This window comes from Plutella xylostella, chromosome 15 (genome assembly GCF_932276165.1).
Source record: "Plutella xylostella chromosome 15, ilPluXylo3.1, whole genome shotgun sequence".
In the NCBI taxonomy this organism is placed as follows: Eukaryota; Metazoa; Arthropoda; class Insecta; order Lepidoptera; family Plutellidae; genus Plutella; species Plutella xylostella.
Window position 1 is genome coordinate 6475616 of NC_063995.1, and position 25191 is coordinate 6500806.

General features: G+C 41.7%; 3 protein-coding genes across 10 annotated transcripts in view; 2 read left to right on the forward strand and 1 right to left on the reverse strand.

Annotated features, from left to right (window-relative positions):
• The first annotated feature begins 255 nt into the window (after positions 1 to 255).
• On the forward strand, positions 256 to 1989 carry LOC125489618. Its single transcript, XM_048625943.1, has one exon. The coding sequence runs from the start codon at positions 285 to 287 to the stop codon at positions 1833 to 1835; it is 1551 nt and encodes a 516-aa protein (XP_048481900.1). The 5' UTR covers positions 256 to 284; the 3' UTR covers positions 1836 to 1989.
• LOC105397317 (probable phospholipid-transporting ATPase IIB) lies at positions 1985 to 13499 on the reverse strand. Its single transcript, XM_048625942.1, has 19 exons — positions 13312 to 13499; positions 13117 to 13219; positions 12779 to 12981; positions 12388 to 12630; positions 11537 to 11757; positions 11081 to 11288; positions 10580 to 10802; positions 10131 to 10314; positions 9641 to 9756; positions 9058 to 9195; positions 8552 to 8725; positions 7268 to 7438; positions 6681 to 6866; positions 5970 to 6156; positions 4985 to 5160; positions 4440 to 4544; positions 3774 to 3900; positions 3143 to 3346; positions 1985 to 2852 (listed from the first exon to the last, which is right to left on the reverse strand). The coding sequence occupies exons 1-19, from the start codon at positions 13362 to 13364 to the stop codon at positions 2707 to 2709; spliced, it is 3168 nt and encodes a 1055-aa protein (XP_048481899.1). The 5' UTR covers positions 13365 to 13499; the 3' UTR covers positions 1985 to 2706.
• Positions 13500 to 14219: 720 nt separating this feature from the next.
• LOC105397316 (FERM, ARHGEF and pleckstrin domain-containing protein 1) overlaps positions 14220 to 25191 on the forward strand; it is a 61939-nt gene continuing 50967 nt past the window's right edge. For 7 of the 8 annotated variants that reach the window (XR_007267102.1, XR_007267104.1, XR_007267103.1 and 4 more), the window contains exons 1-3: positions 14220 to 14484; positions 15410 to 15614; positions 17471 to 17622. Coding sequence is in view for 5 of the 8 variants with exons in the window: in XM_048626000.1 (XP_048481957.1) it covers positions 15536 to 15614; positions 17471 to 17622 (231 nt within the window). In the remaining 3 variants the exon portion in view is untranslated. Of the gene's footprint in view, positions 14485 to 14519; positions 14926 to 15409; positions 15615 to 17470; positions 17623 to 25191 lie in introns of those variants that run through there. The other variant, XM_048626001.1, reaches the window with a different exon arrangement.

The window sequence follows — 25191 nt, forward strand, 5'->3', positions numbered from 1 at the left end:
TTATTTAATTTATTAAAATATATAGTAGGTAGTTTAGTATAAGTAGATAAGGTACCTTCCAATACTTATGTATGTTTAGTAAATAAAGACTAGTATCTACATATTATTATATTACTTCCATGGATGTGCATGGATCAAACCGAGGAATGCATGAAACATTTAAGATCAAACCATAGAACTTCTTTACTGTTGACAATGTCAAATTCAACCGATTCTGTGAATTGTATTTCCTGTCAGTTTAGCGTTTAGCGCAATATTTGAATCTTTTGTAATGTCCTACTGTAATGTTATTACTTATTTTAGTATATTTACTGATAAATTTCACATTAGGTAATCCTGGAGAATCACTAAAAAATTCTGGAACATGTTTATTCAAGAAACAAGATATTAATAGTAAACGCTGCTGGTCAGAAAAGGAAGTAGCAATATTACAAGCTCGTAAAATATTTGAGAACCTCACGATGCAGCAGATATCACCAGATGAGATTGATAGCAAATACATAAAACGTACACTTAAGTTCTTTCGTAAGTCTTTAAAAGAAGTGGATAAAATTAAGAATATAGAAACTCGTGATATATTGCAGAAGTCACTAGCGGACACGCTCGGGGCGCACCTGCGGGCGCAGCTGCTGCCGGCCGCGCGGCTCGCCTACTACGCGGGCTACGTGCCCTACCGCGGCGTGCGGCGGCTGCACGACCTCTATGATGAAATCAAATCTAGATTAAATACTCAAGGCTTGGGGTGGAAGAAACCCGACACAGAGCCTCGGTGGGGCAACTTAACAGTGGCCAAGTTAATGCTAGGTACCGATACAGTTTTCAATCCGTGCAGAAGTTTGATCATAAAGAGAGACAAGAATAACTGCATACATTTGCCGCTGCCGAAGCTGGACGACGAGGAGGCTCCGTCGGCGCTGGCGCTGCCGTGGCGCGCGGGCGGGCTGGCGCGGCTGGCGGCGGCGCGGGCCGACGGCGCGCTGCTGCAGTACTACGTGTCGGCGGCGCGCTGCGTGCTGCGCCGCTCGCCCGCGCCGTGCCGCCACGACGACTTCGTTAGCTTCAACGCGGAGCTGTGGGACTGGGTGCGGCGCGCCGTGGCCCCGCGGCTGGCGGACGAGCGGCTGTACGCGGCGTACGGCGGCGCGCTGCGCGTGGCGGGCGCGGCGCGGCGGTACGCGGGGCGCGGGGAGCGGGGGAACCTGTTCGAGGTGGAGGAGAGGGCGAGCGCGGGGCGGCCGGCGTGGCGCGCGCTGGAGGCGGCCTGCCCCGCGCCGCGCGCCGCCGGGCCCGCGCTGCTGGCCGGCTGCATCCTGCTGGCCGCCGTCGCCGTCGCCATCCTGCAGTGCTGCTACAACTACATGTTCGGGGACGCCATGGGCTGCCACTGCCACTGGCCGGCGGACGCGCCGCCCTCCACCGCGTCGATGCTGCAGCGGCAGGTGACGTGCGCGAGGGTGGAGCGGGGCGGGGGGCGGGCGGGCAGCTCGCTGCAGCGCGTGTTCGACCTGAACGCGAACGCGGAGCGCGTGATGGAGGTGGCGGAGTGCGCGCGCGCGGTGTCGCGCGGCACGTCGCCGCCGCGGCTGCAGGCGCGCGTGTCGGCGCACCGCCCGCCGCCCCGCGCCGCGCCGCCCCGCGCCCCGCCGCCCCGCCCCCGCTCGCCCTCCAGCTCGTCCAGCAGCTCATCGTCCAGCTCGAGCTCGCGCGGCGCGTCGTGGGCGGGCCGCGTGCTGCGCCTGCCCCGCCCCGCCCCCCGCCGCCCCGCGCCCGCCTCCTCCGCCTCCTCGCAGCTCCACGACTACACGAGCCGCACCTCGCTCACCTCGCACAGGTAGCACACATTTATAGGTATTTATTTTTAAAGAGTATATTTGTTATAAGAATGTTGTTATCGTTTAGTATGTCGTTTAAGTTTCTTAGAAATAATATATAACTAATTTATATGTACATATCGCATGGAGTATTATTTAATAAAAATGGCTAATGATTTTTTAAGAATTTACTTTATTATATAATATATTTATACAATTACTTAACTTTACTTAAACTTAAACATAAGTAAATAAACTCAGTTTAATGCTGAGATCTGATGCTTGAATAAAAATGAAAGCATATAACATACAATAATTATACTTAACTTGTATACCATTTTACTTTTCAACTATAATTACTTTTAAACGTTTAAAGATCTCGTGAAATAAACATTACTTTTCTCAAACATATACAGATAAAAGATAAACATAAAGTTATATCACAAAAATATAATTTGTACCTTATTTAATGTATTGCAGGTTCCTCAACTTTATCATAATCATTTACCTATCCTTGGAATATCAATACCTCATCTACCTATATTATATTTAAATCTATTTAAACTTATAAAATACTATACTTTATGTATTTATAATCACAGTGTAATTTCATATTTTTGTTGCAAGCAATGAGTTTTCAAGACAAGTTTAGTGTTGAAATTCGATTTAAAAAAGCAAATTTTAAAAAGCTTTGTGTTATTTAGGTATTCTGAAAAATATTTCAACGTAACTGAGCATTAACTTTCGAAGACATAATACATTAAAAACATATCTAAACATAGATAAATAATAAATACTTTCAAGATTTCTTGCTAATACAGGTGGGGTTGCCTTAATTAAACAATAATCCACACGTCAAACAATATACATAAGACATCTATTAAATACAACTAACTTATAACGTTGACTTTCGTATATTTTTGTATTGGCGGTTGCTCCACTTCTTGTGCATGTATTTAACTATGTAGAGAGGCAAGCAGGAAACCAATGTGATTGTTGTAACTTTCCACCAGAAGTCCCAATGTTTTATAAAGTCGGCATCTGAAAATAAAAAATAAAGTTTGTCACGTTATGGATCACAAGATGCTTTCAAGATGAGTTTTGCGAACACATGAAGGGAAAAGACAGTCTTGACCAGGTAAACGATCAATTTCAGAGTTGATGCCGTAATGAATGGTAATATCGGGTATAAAAATTGGCCTGGCGACGGGGACTTAATTGATAAAATAACGCTAGCTTGCTAGTGGATCCGGACTTGGGTATGGATTCGTAGTGGCGCGTGGTTAGCTACAGGGTGGGACAACTTTCGTCTGATGATGAAGTATACTGACCGAAGAAGGAGGTGAATATGAGCAGCGTGGCTGTGTACATGAGCAGCGAGGCGAGCTCGGCGGCCACCATGAGGCGGTGCCACGTGGCCGCCGTCAGCGCCACCATCACCAGCTCGGTCAGGATCAGCGCCGTGTAGCTGATCTCCACGATGTGGATCAGCTGGTCTTCGAATAGGACCAGCGCGCCGTACATTATTACTCCGCCTGGAATGGGGAGTAAGGAGATTAAATGGTTTGTTGACAGCCAAAAATTATTCAACCTAACCGTTAAACGTCTGAGTTGCAGAAAAAGACATTAATCTAATATCGGCATTAAATCTATTTCTGTCTCTTTCTGTTCGTATACTATTACTGCTTTTATAGCAGGGCAGCTATACATTTAAGGTCGACATTAGCTTAAACTTTTCTGCAACTCAGCGTATGGCCTTAGTGAGGTTACTCAAAAGAAGACGTGACGTCACTGCGATGACCACCACCTCGTGCCGGACCATCTCGTCAGTCGCTCTGATGCATTTTATATGAGAACCCGCAGCGGGCCGCATTTTCATATAAAATACATACAAGTAACTTTTGCGCTGGGGCCCGTCACAATGACGTGAAAATACTGAGGTTGCATGCATCATATAGGTACCTTGATAAATCGAAATGCCGGTCCATATACAGAATTGTTTGTATGAGAGTTGCCGTCCTTTCGTCAGTTGTTTGTAAAACTGCGGGTATTGCATCACCAACGCGCTTGGAATGTCTCTGTCTAAAACCTGAAATAAAAATCTTATTAATGCGTGTCCAAATTACTGATACGAACTGAAATGGGAGTGGGCACTTGGCATGCACTTGGCTTGCGCACAGAATGGTGGCCTAGAGACGGACAAAGAGCTGTTGGCAGACCCCTGCTAGATGGTCAGATTACATCTGCAGGATTGCGGGGAAGTAGTGGACCAGAAAGGCACAGGACCGGTAGAATTGTCGAACAAATAAGGAGGCCTATACCCAACAGTGAGCGATTGAAGGCTGATGATGATGAAATTAGGTATACAGTAGTCTTTAGATAGGAGTAACAATGGAGGATAATAAATAAAATGATAGGAGCTCAATTAAAATTAGAACAGACAAACTTTAGGTTTAATTTAAAAACGTATGGTATCACAATCTACACTACATATTCGCTTCCCGCGTCTGTGTTTATCTATGTAGGTATACCATATGTCTGCTTAGAACGTTTATATGTAAATTTTATCCCGGAATTCTCATGGGAATACCTTTTAGGGCGTGGCCAGCGACAAAAGCTAGTACTTACTAAGGAGAAAACAGGTAGCATCGTGTAGACGGTCCCGTAGCCCACCATGAGGAAGCCCGGGTACAGCGACACCGACGAGAAGTAGAACACCACCGAGAACACCGCCTGCAACATCAAGCGTAACATCATGTTATAAAGCTAGCTAAAATACATAACTGCAACACGCACAGTACGTCACGATATAATTATGTCCTGTAAATTGCTAAAGTCTGTCTTATCTCAGATTCTGAACGGTTCATCACAAGTCGATTATCCCGCCAATAGAAGCTTAATCGCCAATCGTAAAAAACAGACTTTAATCCGTTATGGTTTTGGTGTGGTTATCTCGCGACATTTAATTGTGGAATAAATTTAAATCTGTCATGCTGCGTACGGACATGGCTTTCCAGGACACGCGTAACCGACTACATTTACTACCGTACGGTTTTTTATCGTACCAATGTACACTCTGTCCGTTAGCAGCTTCATAGTTCCAGCGTAATGTTGTGGAGCTGACTTAAAAACGTAGAGAAGTAGGCATATAGTGCATAAAACCACAAACTAACCTGCATAGTAGACACAATGAGGCCGCGATGCACAATGAACAAGCTAAGCGCGGCGCTGCGCATGAAGGAGCGGCGGCCGTGGACCAATAGCAGGCGCGCGAGGCACGAGAACTGGCGCACGCTCACGTCGCCCGCCAATGAGGCTGCTCGGCCTTCGGCGCCCTCGATGCCGACGCCTGGGCGGGGAAAGAGAAGGCATGTCTTTTATAAAAATAATATTAATGCATTAATACCAAAGACCAAGGGTTCTGTCTAGCTAATCATGTAATGCCTTCGTACCCTAAATTCAAAAGGATTGTTTGTACAGATAAACTGTCATGAATTTTGTTACATAGTTAAATACCTATAGCTATAATATGTTTAAAGTTATATATGTAGAGTAAAGTAGTTAGAGAAAATTAAAAAAATTGTGACAATGCCAAGATGGCTAACATAGTTGGCCAAAAATTATCATAAATGTTGGTCGCATCCGCTTTTACCTTCCTAAACAAAGAAGATTAATTATTCTAGAGGATTAAATTCAGCAGTTTACTAATTAAACTCCATGCACTAGTGTACTTGAAGTCAGCCAAATTACATCATCGTTGCCCCCGTCGCCCACGGCGGCGACGACCACGCCGCGCGCGCGCAGCAGCTGCGCCACTCGCGCCTTCTGCGTGGGCGAGCAGCGCGCCACCACCACGCCCGCGCAGCGGCACAGCACCGACACCAACTTAGTAGGACTGACGACTAATCTTACTGGGTGATCCTTTCACAACGGTAACAAATAAACCCTATTCCAGCTCTAGTATTTAGGTATATACTAAACACACCAACAACGCATTGAAAAACTAATTACAGTCCTGTATGTTTCAGAATTTCAGCAACTTAACCATGTCATACCTCCTACTGTATCATAGCGACGTCGTTCCCCCCGTGGCCCACAAGTAAACCCTATTTCAGCTCTAGCTACAGTCCTTTTTATTACAAAATTTCAACATCTCACCCATATCAGCCTCCTGTATCATGGCCACATCGTTGCCCCCGTCGCCCACGGCGGCCACGACGACGCCGCGCGCGCGCAGCAGCTGCGCCACTCGCGCCTTCTGCGTGGGCGAGCAGCGCGCCACCACCACGCCCGCGCAGCGGCAGAGGACTGACACGAACTCTTCTTCGTAGTAGCGGAGGCACACCTGCGGGTGTGGAGAGGTAGCATATTGTAGGTATATATATCATGATTGATGACGATACATAATCCAATCCTCTTTATTATTTGTTTTATTATTAATTTTTGTGTTGTTTCTTTGTGTGTGTGAAATAAATGTATTTTCTTCTTCTTTCTTCAACAAAAACAATTTATGAGATCTTTACAGTTAGTGGACTAAGGGTGGGTTGCACCATTTAACTTTAACTATTACAAACGTCAAATCCCTTGACGAGAGAGATCAATCTTCAAGAGATTTGACGTTTGTAATAGTTAAAGTTAAATGGTGCAACCCACCCTAAGAGTAAGAGGACTTCCAGAGTGTATAAAATTAGTCAGTGTTTTAATTAACTCACTAAAATGCAGTTAGAGTTATAAAACGGCCCCTCTACCCCCCTGGACTGACAATCTAAGGCCAAGGGCTCGTTTAGGTAGACTCGATATGTTGCACGACGCGTTACGCCCGCGTCGTATACAATCCGTATACCCTGCGATATATATGAAGGTCCTTACCTCAAGCGTGTCTCCTTCTAATATCAAGTCCATATTTTCTCCATCATCCAGAGTTTCTAACAGTCTGTGCGCGCCGCGCCGCCCCGCGCACTCCGCCGCCACGCGCCAGCCGCCGCCGCCGCCGAAGTGTAGCGAGCGAGCGATGCACAGAGCCGTCTCGAGCTTGTCGCCTGTTAGCATCCAGATCTGTGGAGGTAGGTTTTGGTTACATTAGTTTTTATAGGCAGTTAGATACCTACTTTACTGTGATTCAGCGAAGTTGGATATATTTCCAATGGCGTATCTACTGTTCTAATATACATGTATGTATCTGCCGCACCTTGACAGTCCGCCACTTACTGACTGTAATCCGACCAGCCAACCCTTACACCATGTTTACTGGTCTAGCTCCTATTTTTGTCACCGAAATGTCAGGAAGAAGAAGAAAAGTTAATGGCAAAGAAAACATAGTCCAATACTAAATATCATTGAAAAAAACTAAATAATAAGGATAAGTACAGGTTTTGTCATTTTTCTGTAGTTTCCCATATTTTAGCAGTTCCGTTAGAGGCGCTACGTAACTAGTGTTATTACATCAATTTCCTCACCTTAATCCCAGCCTTAGTCAACATAGCCAGCGTGTCGGGCACATGGTCAGCCAGCCTGTCCTCGACCCCGGTGAGCGCCAGCAGCGACAGGCCCACGTGCAGGCGGGCCATCGCCGCGGCGGTGCGGGCGCTGCGAGCGGTTACTGATGCACGCGCTTCTTTGTACTCTGCCTGTGGAGGTAATGTAGGGAGTTGAAGTGGACAGTCGGTTTTATTGAATGTGAAAATAAATCGAGTATTATTTGAGGATTTGAGAAACAAGATAAGATAAAGATAAAAACTCATTATTCGGTGTCCAGCACCACACACCAAAAAATAAGTCATTCAAATTTTTAGGACCAAATGTTAAACAGCTCATGATTTATGGCTGATGATAATGATGATGATGATAGTATGATAAGATAATGTTGGAAATTACCATATATCCAACTGTTGTCTACAATGTTAGATAGCTAAACATTGATTGAACTACTAAAAAGTGAGATTAATTGCTGTAATGGGTCTAAATAGCAGACGCATCTTCATCAACAGTAGCTATCATATCTCAAACTCCAGATACTCGTGCTTGGTGAGCGTCCTGGCGGCCACCGCCATGGTGCGCAGCCCGTCGGCCGCGAGGCGCCGGCACTCCGCGTCCAGCCACGGCGGCGCCACCAGCGAGCGCAGCGCCACGCCAGCAATCTTCACATCATCATCAGCCAGTATTTGTCCATTACTGGACATAGGGCTCTATCAAGCTGCTACCGGCTACCTATGATGTTGTTATAATGAACTGACTGTGATGCAGTCTAGCTCAGCCACCACCGGAAAAATCTATAAAAGGTCCAGAGGGTATCCTACGCTACGCTTGCCTATTCGTGGTCTGTATTAGAGAACTCGTTAACCCCACTAGCCATTGGCCCTTTTGCATGTAAATCCGACCTACAGACACTTGAGCTTGCTGATTTCAATAGCTATGTCGGATATTTTAGTCATCAACAGTAGCTACTCTACGGTCTATCTAAGGTCCAGGAGGTATTCTACGCTACGCTTGCCTATTCGTGGTCTCTATTAGAGAACTCGTTAACCCCACTAGTCATTGGCCCATTTTGCTGAATATAGGCCTATCTACAGCCACTACCGGGTATCTTACGCTACGCTTACGTATTCGTTGTCTCTACTGGAGAACTCGTTTACTCCATCAGTCACTGGCTCTTTTGCATGTAAGCCAGCCTACAGCCACTTGAGCTTGCAGATTTTAAGAGCTATATCGGTTAGTTTAGCCTTCAACAGTAGCTACTGTACCTCAAACTCCAGATACTCGTGCTTGGTGAGCGTCCTGGCGGCCACCGCCATGGTGCGCAGCCCGTCGGCCGCGAGGCGCCGGCACTCCGCGTCCAGCCACGGCGACGCCACCAGCGAGCGCAGCGCCACGTCTGCGCCTTTTACGTAGTAGGTTATCTCGCCAGATGTCTCCTCCTGTGGGGGTGAGAATTATGTCATATATTGAGTTCTAGCGGGTACCACGATTACAAAAGTATGTGTGTCTGCTGCATTGTTATGCTCGACAGTTAGATGTCAAATCAAAGGCTGGATACGATACAATGGGCTGTTTTATAGACTGCAGGGTGCCCCTCGCTCATTTACCAAGAAAGTCACTAGATGGCGTTGATTATTTCATTCTTTGCTCTAAATTCTAATGTGATGTATTAAAAAAAACAGTTTTAGGTAACTACTTGAAAGCAGAGGCAATGTTTATTTTCCCTGACATAGATTTGACTGTTAAACTAGGACCATGTAGATGTACACACCTGCACAATGATGCCCATCATCTTGGTCTCGCTGGTGAAGGGGAACAGCTGCAGGATGCTGAACTGCACGAGCTCGTTGGCCGCGCGCAGCTTGAGAGAGATGTTGTGGAGATCTCGTCTGTATAGCGACACGCCCATCTGGTGGATAGATGCCGTTTTAGTTGTAAAAACTTTATTGGACCTAAGTTAACTTGGTAAGTAACAAGTAGAGACTACTGAAGTAGTTTGTCACCAAATCACCTACTCCTACGCCTATGTTGTTTTGAAGCAAACAAAAGTATGACACCAATAATTCATTCTGAATTGCGCAGATAATTAAACAATAAGAAAATGGCGGACTACCTCATCATTCGCCCCTAAGTATATCGCCCTGTCGTATACTGTTCGTAGGCCTGCAATATTTCTTCCTTCACTCATTAAGAGAACTTCATATTCATAGTAGTTCATAGTAGTTATTTAGGATGCCATATGTAGAATAGAATAATTTTAATATCAACATTCCATTCCATTCATTAACAGTAAATAGTTAGATGAGGTTTTCCTATTTGTGAATGTAAAATTACAAAAGCACACAAATTCTCACCATATCAGTCCACTTGACGAGCGCCACCTCGTCGGGGCTGGAGGCCTGGTAGTCGCACAGCTGCTGCTGCGGGACCGCGCCGCCGCAGCTCTCCGACATCACCGACGACGTCAGGTCTACGGGAGAATACATGAGTGTGAAATGTGACGGTTTGGGAAAAAATGATTGATTAGGTAGATGGCTCTGTAAGTTGATAGTTTACTGTCGCAAGGTTTGCAGATGGGCATGGAAGTGTAGCACACAACCTTGCCCAGTGGCTTTAGTAGATTTGTCGCCGCTAGATGGCGTTATTATCTTGTTAAGCATCATAACGAGCTACAGGGCGTGACCAAAGACTTCTATTTTATAACTGGATAGGCATGGCCAGCGGTGATGAACGAATCATCACTAGATGGCGTTAATACCAGACTGAGCTAGAACTTGTGGCTAGAGGCAATCATTATTTTGTCACCGCTAGATGGCGTTATTGTCTATTTAATGGGTAACCTACCAGACTGAGCTTCGTCCACATCGTCACTAGTCTCATACACCGGGGTGACGTTGTGGCACAGCGCCAGTGCCGCCACCACCTGCCAGGCGGCGCGCGGGGAAACAAACGACGGCGGCCGCTCGCCGGAGGGCGTGGCCAGCGGCGATGATTGGTTCGTCACGTGCTGCGTCAATAGCGTCTCTATCTGGAATGGTTTATTAAAATGTAAGTTATAAATTGTACGAGCTTGAGACATAATGCAAGCATGCTGCATAGCACAATATAGACTACATATCTTGCTATGATTTTTACTTAAACATAAAAATTCAGTCCAGATACTGTGCAAAGTATAGGTATACTCGTAAAATAAAAATTTTGATAATACAAGCCACAAGGAGTAAAAAAAACACACACATGGTGTAAGTAAGTAATTACCCTCCTCCTTCGGCAGTCGGTTAAAAATCACTTACCTCATGAAAATTGTCTCTATCGAACAGCGCATTTCCCAAATGTAGTTTCTGGAACACCATTTCGTTCTTAGTCAAAGTGCCAGTTTTGTCGGCAAGCAAGTACTGTATCCTTCCTAACTCTTCAGGTATGGTCGTGGATCGCATCACTGTCCCTTCTATCTTCTTGTCTCTTTGGATTGTCCAGGAATAGAATGCTTTACCCATGTCAAGGTTTACTCTTAAACTGTGAAAATAGAGAAAAACAAGCATGAAAATTTATGCCATTCATCCCACTTTGGGTGGTATCTTAGTCTGAACTTATAAGAGGGCAGGGTGATATCGATCTTTTAGGCAAATTAATACCTACCCTGCTAGATAACGGCCATGTGGTCACATTTAACAACAAAGATCTTGAATGTTTTTGAAAACAAAACAAATTAAATCAGCAAGTTAACGATCCCACAACACTCATTATCACACTTAGCACTAATCAGCTAAACAAAAACAAACATTCTGACTCACCTAATAGGAATGATGTAGGAGAACAGCAGCACAAATCTGAACATGAACCCATACCAGGGTCCGTTGAACCCCTTCAGCACAATCATGAGAAAGGAGAGGAAGATCACGGCCACGAAGAGAACCTTCGTGAGGTCGTTGACCTGCAAGTCCAGGCGGCCCACCTTGGAGCGCGGGGTCGCGTTGTTCATCACGCTACGGGTTTCACTGCCTGGGGAGGAATAAGATTTCAGACTGTAAAATAACTCTCCCCTTCCTCGTAATAAATCATTTCTAAGAGTTAGAATACCTAACTTTAACTATGCAGGTGCGAAGTACAATATTTCAAAGTAAAGCCCTGTAAATGCTACGCATATTATTATCTAGTTGGACTTGTAGTAGACTAAGACAATTTTGACCATTTTGAAAAGTGCTCTTTTAAAATTGAAATGTTATTACACACATGAATGAACCACCTACCAGTGTAAATAACCAGTCCTGTAGCCTGCCCCGAGGCAACCACACAGCCGCTCCACAAAGTATTCTCAATTTCCAGGGAGTCTGTCTCCTCCTCATCAAGCCGAGTACATGTACCAATGAAGGAGTGAATGTCTTTCTCAGGCTTCTCAATGAAGATCTGGGCATTGATGTCCAGGAGATGAGCATCTGTGGGCAGCTTCTGGGTTGATGGCAGTGGTATTCTGTGAACATTTGATGTAAGAAAATGTTCTAAAGTTTATGTAATTAAAATTTGGGTAGCCATGCTAAAAGCAAAAAATATACCATTTCCCATTTTAACCAATGTCATCCAATGTTCTAACCCTATAAACATGAGGTCTACCATGTCAGACATGTGACCTTAATATGTGATCTGTGTGATAAAATAAATATTCATGTGCGATTATTCTATCATTATTTTATGTTGCATTTCTAGGCATTAAAAACTTTAAAATTTGGGACTCCAGGGTCTATAGATATTTTTATAGATAGTTTTACTATTCATAATTGGTACTTATATTCCTATGTATGTTTATTGTATGTATGACTAATAATGGATATAGTTAACTAATGACTGTAAAAGATAACTGTAATAGCATGGAATGTTTATGAGATAAAACTTTATAAAGCATTCATTGTGTATTAAAAATGTAGTATCCTTTTTTGCATTTCATTCATTGCTTTTATTTAGAATTTGTTAAGGCACATTAATTAATTTTAAGGCTATTTTAACAGAAAAATCTAATTAAATGAACAACCTGTATATGTATAGATAATACAATACTAGCTATTCTAGTTACAACAATTTTAAAATAATCTACTAAAGATCTTACCTCAGTTTCCAATCTATCTCCCCATCTAACTGATCAGTTCTAATGTAGACAGTGCCCATGGTCTCATTGGTCCGGAGCAAGATCATGTCAGCCGGGACCCGCTGCCCCTTGTGCAGCATCACAATGTCGCCAACACGGAGAGCCGAGGCCGGCACAGATTCCATCACAAACGGCCGGTAGTCATTTCCAGTGCTGTCTAGCACTATACGCTCATACTTTTGTCTGTTGACTTCTTTGTCACGCCTGTAAGTTATAAAAAATCTTTCAGTCCCTGCCACATATTATTCCTAATAATACAATGTATAATAGAAAAGTATTTTTTATAAACTACTTGGATAAAAGTAATTTAGATCATAAATAAAGTAAATTCAAGATAAAAACATGAAGTAACCTGTATCTCCTAAAATCATCAATGGCTTCTCGGAACAGTGTGACCGTGAGCACAAAGCACAGTGGTCCCCAGTAAGTGTACAAGTACCCTATTCTAACGCTTGGAATGAACTGGCTCAGCGCCATCACTAAGAAGTACAGGTTCAGGAAAAACCTGAACTGCTCATACAGAACCAGTGGCAGGAATGTTATTAGGCTGTATTTCTGAAATATTAGGATTACACATTATGCACTGATAAAATATTATGAAAATAAATCTTATTACAAATTATAAGTACTGGTTCATATCAGAAGACAATAATTATTATGATCGAATGAGGTCAATATAATCAAACTGACTTGGTTACAAATGTGATTGGGAGGATATTCTTCATCTGGTAATTGACCCAAATAAATCACTCGTGAACATAACTCTTTCTTGCGAAACTTGGTGAACTTGCATCTGTAACAGAATAAATCAATGAACATCTTAGATCCATAAATATTTATATTATGTACATACAAAGGAAAGTTAGGACAGGATCAATTTGCTACCTTGACCACAATGATTTCTTCTTGGGTCTAGTCAGTAATGGAGTAGTCTCCATTGTTTAGCCGTACACTTTGTTCTGGTATTAAATCTCTAATCACATATTTAACTACTGAGAGCTAATACAGTCAATAAAACATTTATTGTCGCACGTAATCACAACAAACGAAATCCAATACAAAACAATATTTGACAGTTGAGTTGAGATGAAATTGATTGACATTTCTGTAAAAGTACTCTGTGTTGCGTGTAGAGAAAATCAAGACAGTTATTATTCCGAGGTTAAAAAGTTAATGCTCTACGTTCGGAACATTCTGATCCATACACAAAAAGTTGGACGCAAGAAGAGTTCCGTACTAAAAAGAAATAGAACGAGGAAGCGAGAGATCTTTTTTATTCTGAGATCTTTAACATCGCAAATAAAAGTATTGTCTGATGCTGGAACTGGAACCCCACTTGGCTATTTGTATTTGTTACTTATTTGATGTTTGCTGCATTTGCCAAATACTAAAAATGTAGGCAAATTCTGCAATCGTTTTGGCATTTGCGTTTTTACGCAAATACGAATAGCCAAGTGGGGTTCCATTCCAGGTATTCAAATGAAGCGTAGCATGTTATCTACGTAAAAATAACAAAGTTTAAGATTTAGCTAGAATAAACTGTCACTGACAATTTGACCTTTTTGGGGTTTCGTTCCTCAAAGGGTAAAAACGGGTTATTCATCCGTGTCATCGTGTCGTCGTCATCGTCTGTCCGTACGTCGTTCGTCCGTCTGTATTGTACGGAGGCACGGAACCCTTCGTGCGCGAGTCACGTGCGTTCGGAACACGTGAAAATGCAAATTGTGCGTTCACAGAGTAGACCAGTTGGTCTGAGATTAGATGTAATAAAAAAAAAACTAGTAGGTAAATAAATATGGCGGAGGGTGCGTGAATCCGATTTTTCCCAATCAAATAAAACCAATTTTGTAAATTAAACTTATCAGTGGATATTTTCGTTTGAACTTTTTATTAAATCTGTATCCTGAATAAACATAATTTTGAACGTTTTTGTCGTGCTAGTGTTTTACGAAACTGATTTTGATCAATGACTGAATTTGTGGTGGTTGATATTACGGAGTTGGGGGCTTCGTTCGCGTACTGTCAGAGCCACTCTCCTTCCTGTAGGAGGGTGAGAAAGTAAGGCAAGATATAATTTCGTAGTAAATTGCTTTTGTGTATTTATACCTATGTGCTGTAAACGTAAACTATGAAATTAAGAGTAGTTTGAGATTTTAATTATTTGTTGAAAGGGAGTCCCCTTAGATGCGAGATGTGATAAAATTTGCAGAGGGTTCTTATTAGATTCTGGCGCGCCTCGGCCGGCGGAGGCTGTCCCGCGGGGAGGCCGGGCACACCTCCCGTTGACCTATTTTCTGGTTATTGCATCGTAGCTAACTATTTATGTCCAAAGATATAAAGTAGGGCGCACCGGTCCTGGATTTCATGTGCAGTCACTTCGTTTTACACCAATTGTGAGCTTACTGTGGCCCATCGTTTCTTATTATTGTTATTTTCGTTATGTTGCATAAATTTAACTGCTATGTTCTGAAATTAGGCTGTGTTGTGAATAATGTGAAGGTAAAATTATTTAGACCCATCTTCATTGTAAATTTCTTATTATAAATTTTAGAGCTTGTGAAAACTGAACCATTTACATAAAAGCTGTTAGTGAGTTCTTGTGATAGATTAATTTCCATGCAGAGCCAATCTAATTAGAATAGGACCTATTTAGATAATGCTGCATAAAATATGATACAACTGTGAAAATGCTTTAGTAAGTGCAATTATCAATAATCATTCAATGTTTTTATTAACTAGTTATCTAGTCTGATATTCTAGTACATTGGCAAGCTATAACCTTAATTACATAAAATAAGATAAGCTGAGTAAGTGTATATCTCTGATATCTAAGAAGAACCATAAGAAATATGATGCATCTGATCCCCTAGATGCAGCTAATGATGATTAGATCTTCTGATATACCTACCCATATCATCTTACATCTACCATCAGTTACTGAAATTGTAGGGTATCTGGTTAAATAGCATATTTTTTGTTTCAGATTTTTAAGTTACCCACAAAGTGAAAAGTGTTTAAAAAGACATTAAATGAACTGTGTAAGATCAACAATGGCTCAGTGCTTGAGTGAGCAGTATTTAAATGCAGTGAGTGGTGAAAAAATACTAAAATGATGGACTCTGAGTTACCACCGGGCAGCTGCAACTCCACCGGACACCTGTCCACTATTGGATATCACACTGCACCAGGTATGTTCATGTGGCCCTCAGTAGATCCCTTTATGCTTTCAGAAAATGTTGTGCGGCTTCTTACATTAGTAGAGATTCATGTACAAATGGTGCCCCTTTCTGTACCAATGAGTTAGCCTGGGCGTTTGATGCAACACTGGCTGCACAACACAGCACACAACAGATTGTCTTTCCTGCTCTTGCATGTACGCTCATGCTGGACTATGTCTGTCTTACCTGCATTATAAAATCTGCTTTGCCCTGTGCCACCTGTGTCCCAGCATATGCCTAGGCTTAGAGTTAGTATAGAATCATTCTTACTATGAAGTATAACATTATGATCAACCTGTATAATCTAGATTTAGGACATATATCTAGATGTGCAACCCACCAACCCGTAGTGGACCAGAATGATGGGGAATGGTGCAAGCTGAGGAATAGAGTTTAAATCTAGGGGATATGCATAAAGGTTCAATTAGAAAGAGCCAAGTGCAGTTACACCCCTCAGTGAATAGAATAGAATCTATTAATTAGACTAATTTTGACTTACAAAATTTCTGTGCACTACATAATTGTGAAATTATTACCAATTTCAGTTCACCAAATTTTTTAAAGTTAATAAACCTGTATATCCTGCAATTATTACTAAAACCTAGCTCTGGGATTCATTTTTTTCGATTGCAATGTTGAGCTAATGATAGAAAGAATTGATGAAGGTATTTTCCAACTGGGCCCCAGTGACCCAGATATTTTAATCTACCTCACAATATACTACATAAGTAAGTTAAGAAGCTGGGTGCCAGTATGCACAAGTTAATATGTATGCAGCAGTAGTTCGTAGGTCGGTGACCCAGCTTGCGGAGTGCTTTGGAATTGCCAATCAGGGCGCGCTAATTACCGCCACCAACCCTGTGACTTTTCATGTAATAAATGCATGAGTGTCTCTTTATTCATAATTTTGCTTGGAATGTATTACTGAGATCTTTTGTTTGGAATTTATGTGTTTTCGTGATAATGTTTAATTGATCAACAATGCGTTGCAAATATTATTGGAGTCTATTTATGTGAAAGTATTTCAGCGGAAGCGGAACCTGACCGCACGATTTTTCACAATTACGTAAATTTTAAATCTACCCCCATTTTGAAAGTTAATATAGTCTCATTTTGCGGTGTGCCTGCCATAGTAATGGGCAACAGAGTTTGTGGGCGTAAACTTGAGGTAATAAGACCTATCTTCTTATGTGTCGTCACCTTTCCACGTTATCTGCGTAGCGATATACCATGTCGTGAACCCGTGGCCTTTACCATGTGACAGCATACCATCATGTCAACCCGAGCATGGGGATGAAAGAGGACCAATGAAATTGCATAAAAACTTTCTTCTTGCCATTTCATTAGGGCTTCGTTAAACAGGACGAGTTAGGCCCGGGTCTCCTATTACGCGCCGTAGATCGCGTCCAGCGTCTCGCCGTAGGCCGCGTCACGATGCTCACTACATCTACGCGCCAACGTCGGCGTGTGAGGGAGACCGCATCAGTACATTTCTATAGTGAGCATCGTGACGCGGCCTACGGCGTGACGCTGGACGCGAACTACGGCGTAAATAGGAGACCCGAGCCTTACAAGCGCGCGTCAGAGCGCTAACTTGACGCCGCGCTATGACCACGATGTGTTGTACTACTATGGTAAAATACGTCAAACAGAGCGCCATCGCCAGCGCTCTGACGCGCGCTAGTAACGCGTCCTGTTTGACAAAGCCTTTAGCCCTAGCACCGCTCCGCTGCCTCCTCCACCCTGGTGGCCAGACAATACCACCAAGTACCCTGTTGACCAGACAATAGCAGTAACTGCAGCAAGTAACCTCATGTCCTCGGCAGGTCGCATGCACCACTCGGCGAGCACGCCGGCGGGGGTGGACGGCGCGGGCGGCGGCGCGCGCACCCCCCCCGCCACCCCCAAGAAGGGCGGCAAGATGCTGGCACTGCGCGTGCAGATGCTCGACGACACCATCTCCATGTTCCAGATACAGGTATGTACTGTGTGCTTATATTGTGAAGGTAGAAGGGCAGGGCATGTCGGCGACTCCTGAGCGATAGTGCGAATACGAAACTCAACATACAATCGAACTAAGGGATCTTCTCCCTTGCAAGTGGTGGATGCCCTTAGTGAGGCATCAGTTGGAATAGAGACAACCCTGTAGTGTATCATACGGCCTCATAGGGCCTACTTGACTGTTCCATGCTCATGTTTCTGAAGGCCTTAGCTATAGCCTTAAATTAAAGTAAGTAGTTTTTCGGCCTTGTACAAAATATTTTTTGAAATAGCTATAATATAAGAGTCAGGAATTTAATTATGTGAAAATAATAATTTCCCTTCACAATACAATGTCAGAAATAGCATCCGACCCGCGCTACGATATAACAATGATTATCAAAGCGTCACTGCCCTTTAAAACCGCCACGTCATCGTTCTGTCCAGCTGACTATTAATTATAGCGCCGCGGCTCGACAGCCATATTTGTCTGTTCACGTAAAAATTTTGCGGAAAATTATTACTACTACTCTACAATGTTTCCTAGTTGCCAATTTATATTGAAATCGCTTCCATTGAGTGCATATTTTTTGTTGTTTCTACTCAGTTTGTAACTCTGTATCTAGTAATTAGGTTAAACTGAAACCAACTTAAAGTTTGAGCCCTAGTAATGGTAACCCGTCGTGCGCTTTGTGTCAACATATATAAACTTAGTATTTTGTAAGCGTCCCTCGAATAAAATATGTAGTTGTTGTCCCTAAGCTAGCCATCTCCTCGCTAAATCCTAGGATCCCAGGACTGGCCATACCGACGCGAGCTGATAACAAAACTGAGCGTAATGGAGTCTGTCCCGAGATTTTTTTCTTCTGAGAACTTTTCGTGAAACTAACATGTGTTTTAGTTGTTCTTCTCATAGTTATAAATTTATAGTAATGGTGGGTTCCTTCAATTCACTAGTAACTTAAACTTCTTGTTCTTAGTGGCAAAATCTGTTTTGCCCGTTTTATAGTTTTTCTTTTTTGTGTCAAGGTGGAAGGCACGTTTTATTAAATTTTTAAGCCATCTCCAGACACACCCTCCCTCGGGCCCCGGGCGCATAAGCGTGCAGTTTCAGACGTTGCATGCGCTGCATATAAAACAAACAAGCACGTCGCACTCACATACCACTACAGTGGAGTATTGTCCTGAAAAAATAACTGAAGGCAGGTCAATGTACGCGACAATTTTGGTTGTCTCTTTCTAAATTCAATTTTTAAAAGTATATAATAAAAACTATAATTATAGACAAAACCCGTTTTACACAATATTCAAGTTATGTATAATGAATAGAATTTGGTACAAATATAAAAGATACCTTGCAACACGTAAGGCTGAAGTGAAAGTGTAAATAGGCTTATCATTATCATTGAAAGAATTCGGATAAGGTAACGTTATTTACAAAACGATACATGAGATGTAGTTTTTATCAACGGGAGTGAAAATGAAATAACACTAATGGTTATTTCATTTTCACTGTATGATTAATTACTGTAGCTAATAAACGTAACTTTTTTTTCGTGTCCATTTTGCCAATATATTACGTTCACATACAATCAGTAGGTATGATACTCTGAGAAGTGCCAAGCACTGAAGTGTCTATCTGAACTATCCTTAGTCTTTCCTGTGCTGCCACTGATTTAGGTATAGAGTAGGACTGACAATGACCAAGCTTAGTGCTTCGTTAGTTATTATTAATGCTACATAATTCATGGTTATACAAACAGGTATAATAGTACTAATAGTGTTTTATGTCCTGAATAACTTTGCTTAATAAAATGCTTACCTACAAGACGGAGTGGCTGACGTAAGAGCGGACAGCTTCAATGTCCAATAGAGTCGGCACTAAAAACTTTATGACTTCACTCTGTCTGGCTGTATTCCACTTCATTATTCATGAAAAGGCATATATTGAGGTGTTTTGGTTACGGTATCGGCTCGTGGCACAACTAATTCATCATATTTCTTATAAATATGGCTAAGCGCTCATACTACTTGGACTATTATTCATAATCATCAATAATCTTGGTAGCATGCCTACCTAGGGCTTATTAGAGTTGTAGTTCGGTCCCAGTGTCGCGATGCGCGCTGTAGCGGTGGCTACCCGAGTAAGGGCAAAGAAAATGTATTGTGCGGCAACTTAGGGAAGAACCAATTTCCAGCCGAATTTCACCAAAAAGAGCCGTTTGTAATTGAATCCGGCCACGTTATGCCCACGCAGCGAATACTATGTATTTTGAACAGAGGCTCTGTAATCGCACAAATTAAATGGCTTTGCTATCAAAACGTAAACAAGGTAAAATTTTATGATTTATTAGCAGCCCAGTTACATAATATCGAAGCCTTATTTTGGCAAGGCAGCGGCAGGTGGGCGGCTAGATCTGTGGGTGATGTCACGCTCCGCCTCTCAGCACACACCGTTCATTTGTTTCATTACATTTCTGCTTAGACAGACCGAATACCGACCAATCCAATTTGGTTATAAGTTTGCATTTCGTGTTTTCACTTGGGAAATAGCGTATTGATTCTGCGGTTAAAACTTGTATTCATAATAATATGAACACAGTGTATATGGATGGTTGAGATTTTTATCTAGACATTTATATGTTTTTAGTTCTTAAGCCTATACTTAGGACCGTCCTTTCGCCACGTTTAATTATCCATATCGAGGTAAATTTGTTCGTAGCTTTAAAGATAAAGTAAAGAAGAAAAGGGTCAAACAATTAGGGCAAACGCTTTATTTTTATCGCTTTCTATCTACGGAGAGGGTCGCCGGCTACTGAAAAGGTTAATGCAATATAATCGTTTTATATTTCTACTACTTATCACACAGAAAGTGCTGTAACGCTAACTTTCAGAAAATACCTATATGTTAAAAATTGATTTATAATAATTGTCGATTTGCATTTCAATGGTATTTAATTTAAACAAAAAAAAGGGATCATTTGTTTTGCAATATTAGTGGCTGGCTTATTTTTAAGATCACACTCGAGTCTACGTTTTTCTATAGGGTTTAATTAAACAAATACGTAAATGTATCTGCTAAACAGATAGAAATTCTGCACATAATTATTATGAAATTTTGAAAGTATTATATGAGTTTCGGTACACATCTTTAGGAAGTGAAAATAAACAACATGTTTTTACGGTTATTTTATACGGTATCTTCCCTTCGTGGCTTTTCCCGGAAGCCCGTTTTGGGCGTGTATATTGATTGATGAGCGGGTGACAGCAGCATCTCCTGTGTATTATTATTTCCAAAACTTTCGTGGGAGAATCTTGGAAATAAATACACAAGCTTTTACCAAAATTACAGTGGTCAGTAATTTTGCCATCGTTTGATTTGACGAGATGATCATACATGGTTCACCTAATTATTAAAGCGTTGCAAATCAATTTCAATGCTGAATTTACGGAACTTTACCATTCAATAATGGCATTTCCAACAATCAATTTTGCAATTTGTGATATTTGGTGGTATGCGCCTCATAGCGATCGAGTAAAGTACGAAAGTAGCTACATCTACAGGCGGAGGTTACAGCGGGGGCATTTCCGAAATCCGTCGGCTTATGCGCTTGGCCGGAGCACGTGGGCCTGGCAGCGCGCCAGCCGACTCGATAAGCAACGAGGATACAGCCTGTACCTACCTACTTGCTTGCTGTTGCCTTGATGCTATCTTCTCTACTGCCTCGCCATATTTATTGCATACATGCTTATGATCTAGCGGGAGAGTTTTTGTTAATAGCTTCAGCAAGGGGCTGCAAAACTATTAACCCAGTAACCCTTAGAGACCGTTAGTTATGTACTACTACATATATCTGTTTATTAGAGTCTAAAATATTATTAGTTACATCTACACGTTTTAATATTATTTCTAGATATTAAGACGCTAACATAATAATATGCTTGCTATAGGTCACTCTCGTTTCATCCCTCGATCACAAAAAGTGTACATTGATGTCAACTTAACTTTTTAATATTTTTGTATGTACAGTAGAATTTAAGGTGAAATTGCTAAATACTGTGAGCCCGCAGCCCCGCAATGATGTACCGGAAAGTGTACATATCCAAGGCAAGTGGAATGTTATGTATCAGTCGGTGCGCTCTTGCCAAAAACTTGTAAGCTTCGTCTGTACTTTCGATGCCACATATTGTGTAACTTTTATGTAAATATTGCTGAAGTGTGGCGCGGCCGTCTTTATACTTGCGATATGCAAAATTATAACGATTTTCATAAATAACAGAGTATGTAGCTTGTTACTTCTAGTTATCTAAAGTGCTCTGCGATTAAGTAGATGCATCAGATGAATAAAAATCCAATATAACCCGAGCATTGTACTCGATCTGATGAAACTACAATGAATCGTGTCTGCACATTGCCAATCACAGTGGATGCAATCGTTCGAAACGATGGAAAAGGTTTTAAATTGAAAACTAGCCGAAGCTGCCCTGGGTTATCTATGCCTATTTATAAACACTTGTCCAGTATACATAATTTCTACATAGTGGGAGAACAATGTATGATGGAATAGCTCCTCTTTGTTATTTCTCCGTATCTGTTACACACAGCGGCCTAATTAATTATGAACCTCGCTGAAGTTTCATTATTGACAGATTGTACAAAGGCTCCTGCTGTGAACTGTGACCCAATTCGCCACACACGACGCTACTTGCATTAATTCAGGGATGCCGCGGGTACTATATTGCCCAGAGAATCTAAATCAGCCAATCACAGGCATCCTCTGTGATGACGATGAAGTCTATTTACCTCTTATCCACTGCTATTGATCCTGTGTGGCATCTTCCTAACCTTACAGCCGAAAATTCATTACCTACTATAAATTAATTCGTTTATTATCTTCGCCTATATCATCTCTTCATAATAATAGATACATATTTAGATCTAGATGAAGACATTACTTACAAAATTAATATGCTACAGTTTTCAGGGTATAATGAAAGATTTTAAGAGATTATTTTTTGCTATGTTCTCTAGTAAAAGCTTCGCTCCGCATTAAAAGCATTGCTACATACATATGGCATGATGAAAAATTCTACTTCTAGGTCTCGACCATTCTAACTTTTAGCCCACTTTATATGTGCATAACTTTTTTTGTCTAGTTGCCAGTGTTGGCAATAAAGTTTCGTTAGTTTTCTTAAACATCCTGGCACGATGATAATACTCTTTATATTTTTATACTTGCTGAAACGTGTTGACGTATACCTACATTTTTAACCGAAGAATAGCTTTTGCAAAAGCTTTCGTATTGCAAACCAAGTTAAACCAAATAACACATTCTTATTAAACGAAAAAACGGCATTTACAAATATCGCAAATCGAAAAGAGTTACAAATACCACGTTATTATTAATCATTTTGCATCGGTTATCGGCTTGTGGCATCCGACGAGTGGCGCGGCAGACAGATCGGCCCCGGCGACGCCCATTGTGCACTGGAGGGTTACTCTATTTCCACAAAAAACTAACGAACGATACCAATCATTCAATCGGTACGTCTAATAAAACGAGATAGAGTCGTAGTTAGCGCAGCACCCCGTTTTTCGCAATGATCCCCGGATCCGAGGCTGCCCTCTCGCCGGCTAATCCCGCTCTTGAGCCGTCGCTTACACGAGTGAAGCCCCGCCGGAGAGCCACTACAAGTGTTCACATGGACCCAACTGTACGCGCCAACCTTTATGTACTCGTATGTGCTATATGCAGACAAGTGAGGACACTGCAAGATTAAAGGGAAAGCCACGATCTGACAGACCGAACCATACTTTCATAAAACATAATTTTATGATTACTCGTAAGTCTCCGGCATTGTAAATCGCGTAATCCCTTATATGTTCGCGATGTTCAATAATTTCCTTATGATTCTCATGATGTGAAGATATGTACATTATTCAAATGCTTAACTCCGACATCGTGTGCTATGGTATCAGGACACAAGCGTTATTTACGGCCGACACATGTTTGATGTATCAATGCAGTTGTTTCATTCAGTATTTGGCACATTTCCCGATTCGGAGAAATCCAAATTTATACGATTAACAGAAATATAACACTGCCATATTCTATATTTGTGCCGAACAGACACACTTTTACATTTATATTCTTGATATCGATCGATGGAATAGATGACTGAATGGTGAATAACTTTTGCTGGATTCTAATTATTATTAAATACTCACGAGCTGTTTCCCTCAACTCATCCCTCATAATAACATAAATTAGCAATAAGTTTAACTTATGCAGTATGTAGTTATGGAGAATAATTATTTATCAATAGTATTACGTAATCGTCGGACAAAATGAAGGTGACTATTTCGTACGCAAGTGATGTATTTTTCCAACGCCATTCTTTTCCACCTCCATTCTTTTCCAATCTGCGGCGTGATATTTATAACCCAATGCCAGCGGCGGCCGCAGGGTCCCCTCCTGTTACGGCTCATCAATTGACCCCCCATTTGGTTGTGCCCCATTGTGCATCGCTGTCGGACCGTGTGCGCCACGCTTGACGGGCTAACTGTTGCACTGTTCAGAAGAGATACCGGGATTATGTGGCCTCAATGAGGACCCTTGTCTAAATGTTTAACTTTGTATGACGGTGCTCATTTTGCAAGAATGTTGGACAGGAGAAAGGATTTGCCGAGTTATTTTCGTCGAAGTTTTATGTTGCTATTTTTGTTTCGATATGATCTTTTTAAGATGAGACCTCGTTTTAGGGAGGTTGCGTACGAGGGCTACACCGAAAAGATCGGGAATAGAATACTTAGGAATAAATTAGAGTGAAACCTTTTTGGTGTATCAAATGTAGTGTTTTTTCAAACATAATTCCATTTTCGAATTTTAAAAAAAGTAAAAAATAAAAGAGTATTGACCATTTGAATTTGACAAGTCGGTGTAAAAAATGGAGCTTACGCGGGAACATTTCCGTGCAATTATTTTTCACAACTTTCGTCGAGGTTTATCTCAAGAACAATGTCTCGCCGAGCTTGTTTCTATTTATAAACTTGAAGCACCAAGTAAAACGACTATATATCGTTGGTATTCTGAGTTTCACCATGGACGTTCCTCTCCTACCACAGTCCCTTCTACTGGTCGGCCAAAAACAGCGGTAACACAAGATAACATCGATGCTGTACGCCAGTTAAGGCTGTCACTAAAGCTGGAAGAAAATCAGAATCTGTCAAATCTAGTGAGGGGGGGTTGAGGTATGCGGGGCGTTCTACGGACAATGAGATGAAATTTTAACATAGTACTCGAAAACATAAAAGTGAAGACATGCCACTTTGTTAAAAATATACTAAGTAAGTAATATTGTTTTGTGATACGAAAATATTTATTTTTATTTGAAAGTATTTTTAATATTTAATAATTAATTATATATAAAGTCGTACCCGTGCCGATATTTATACAGGTTGTTGCAAAAAGGGTTTAATACTATGCCGAAACCTACGTGTGCAGCATGTTATTGATGTTATTTCTAAGCCAGGAAATGAAATCAGAATGTAAAAAAATCGCGAAAA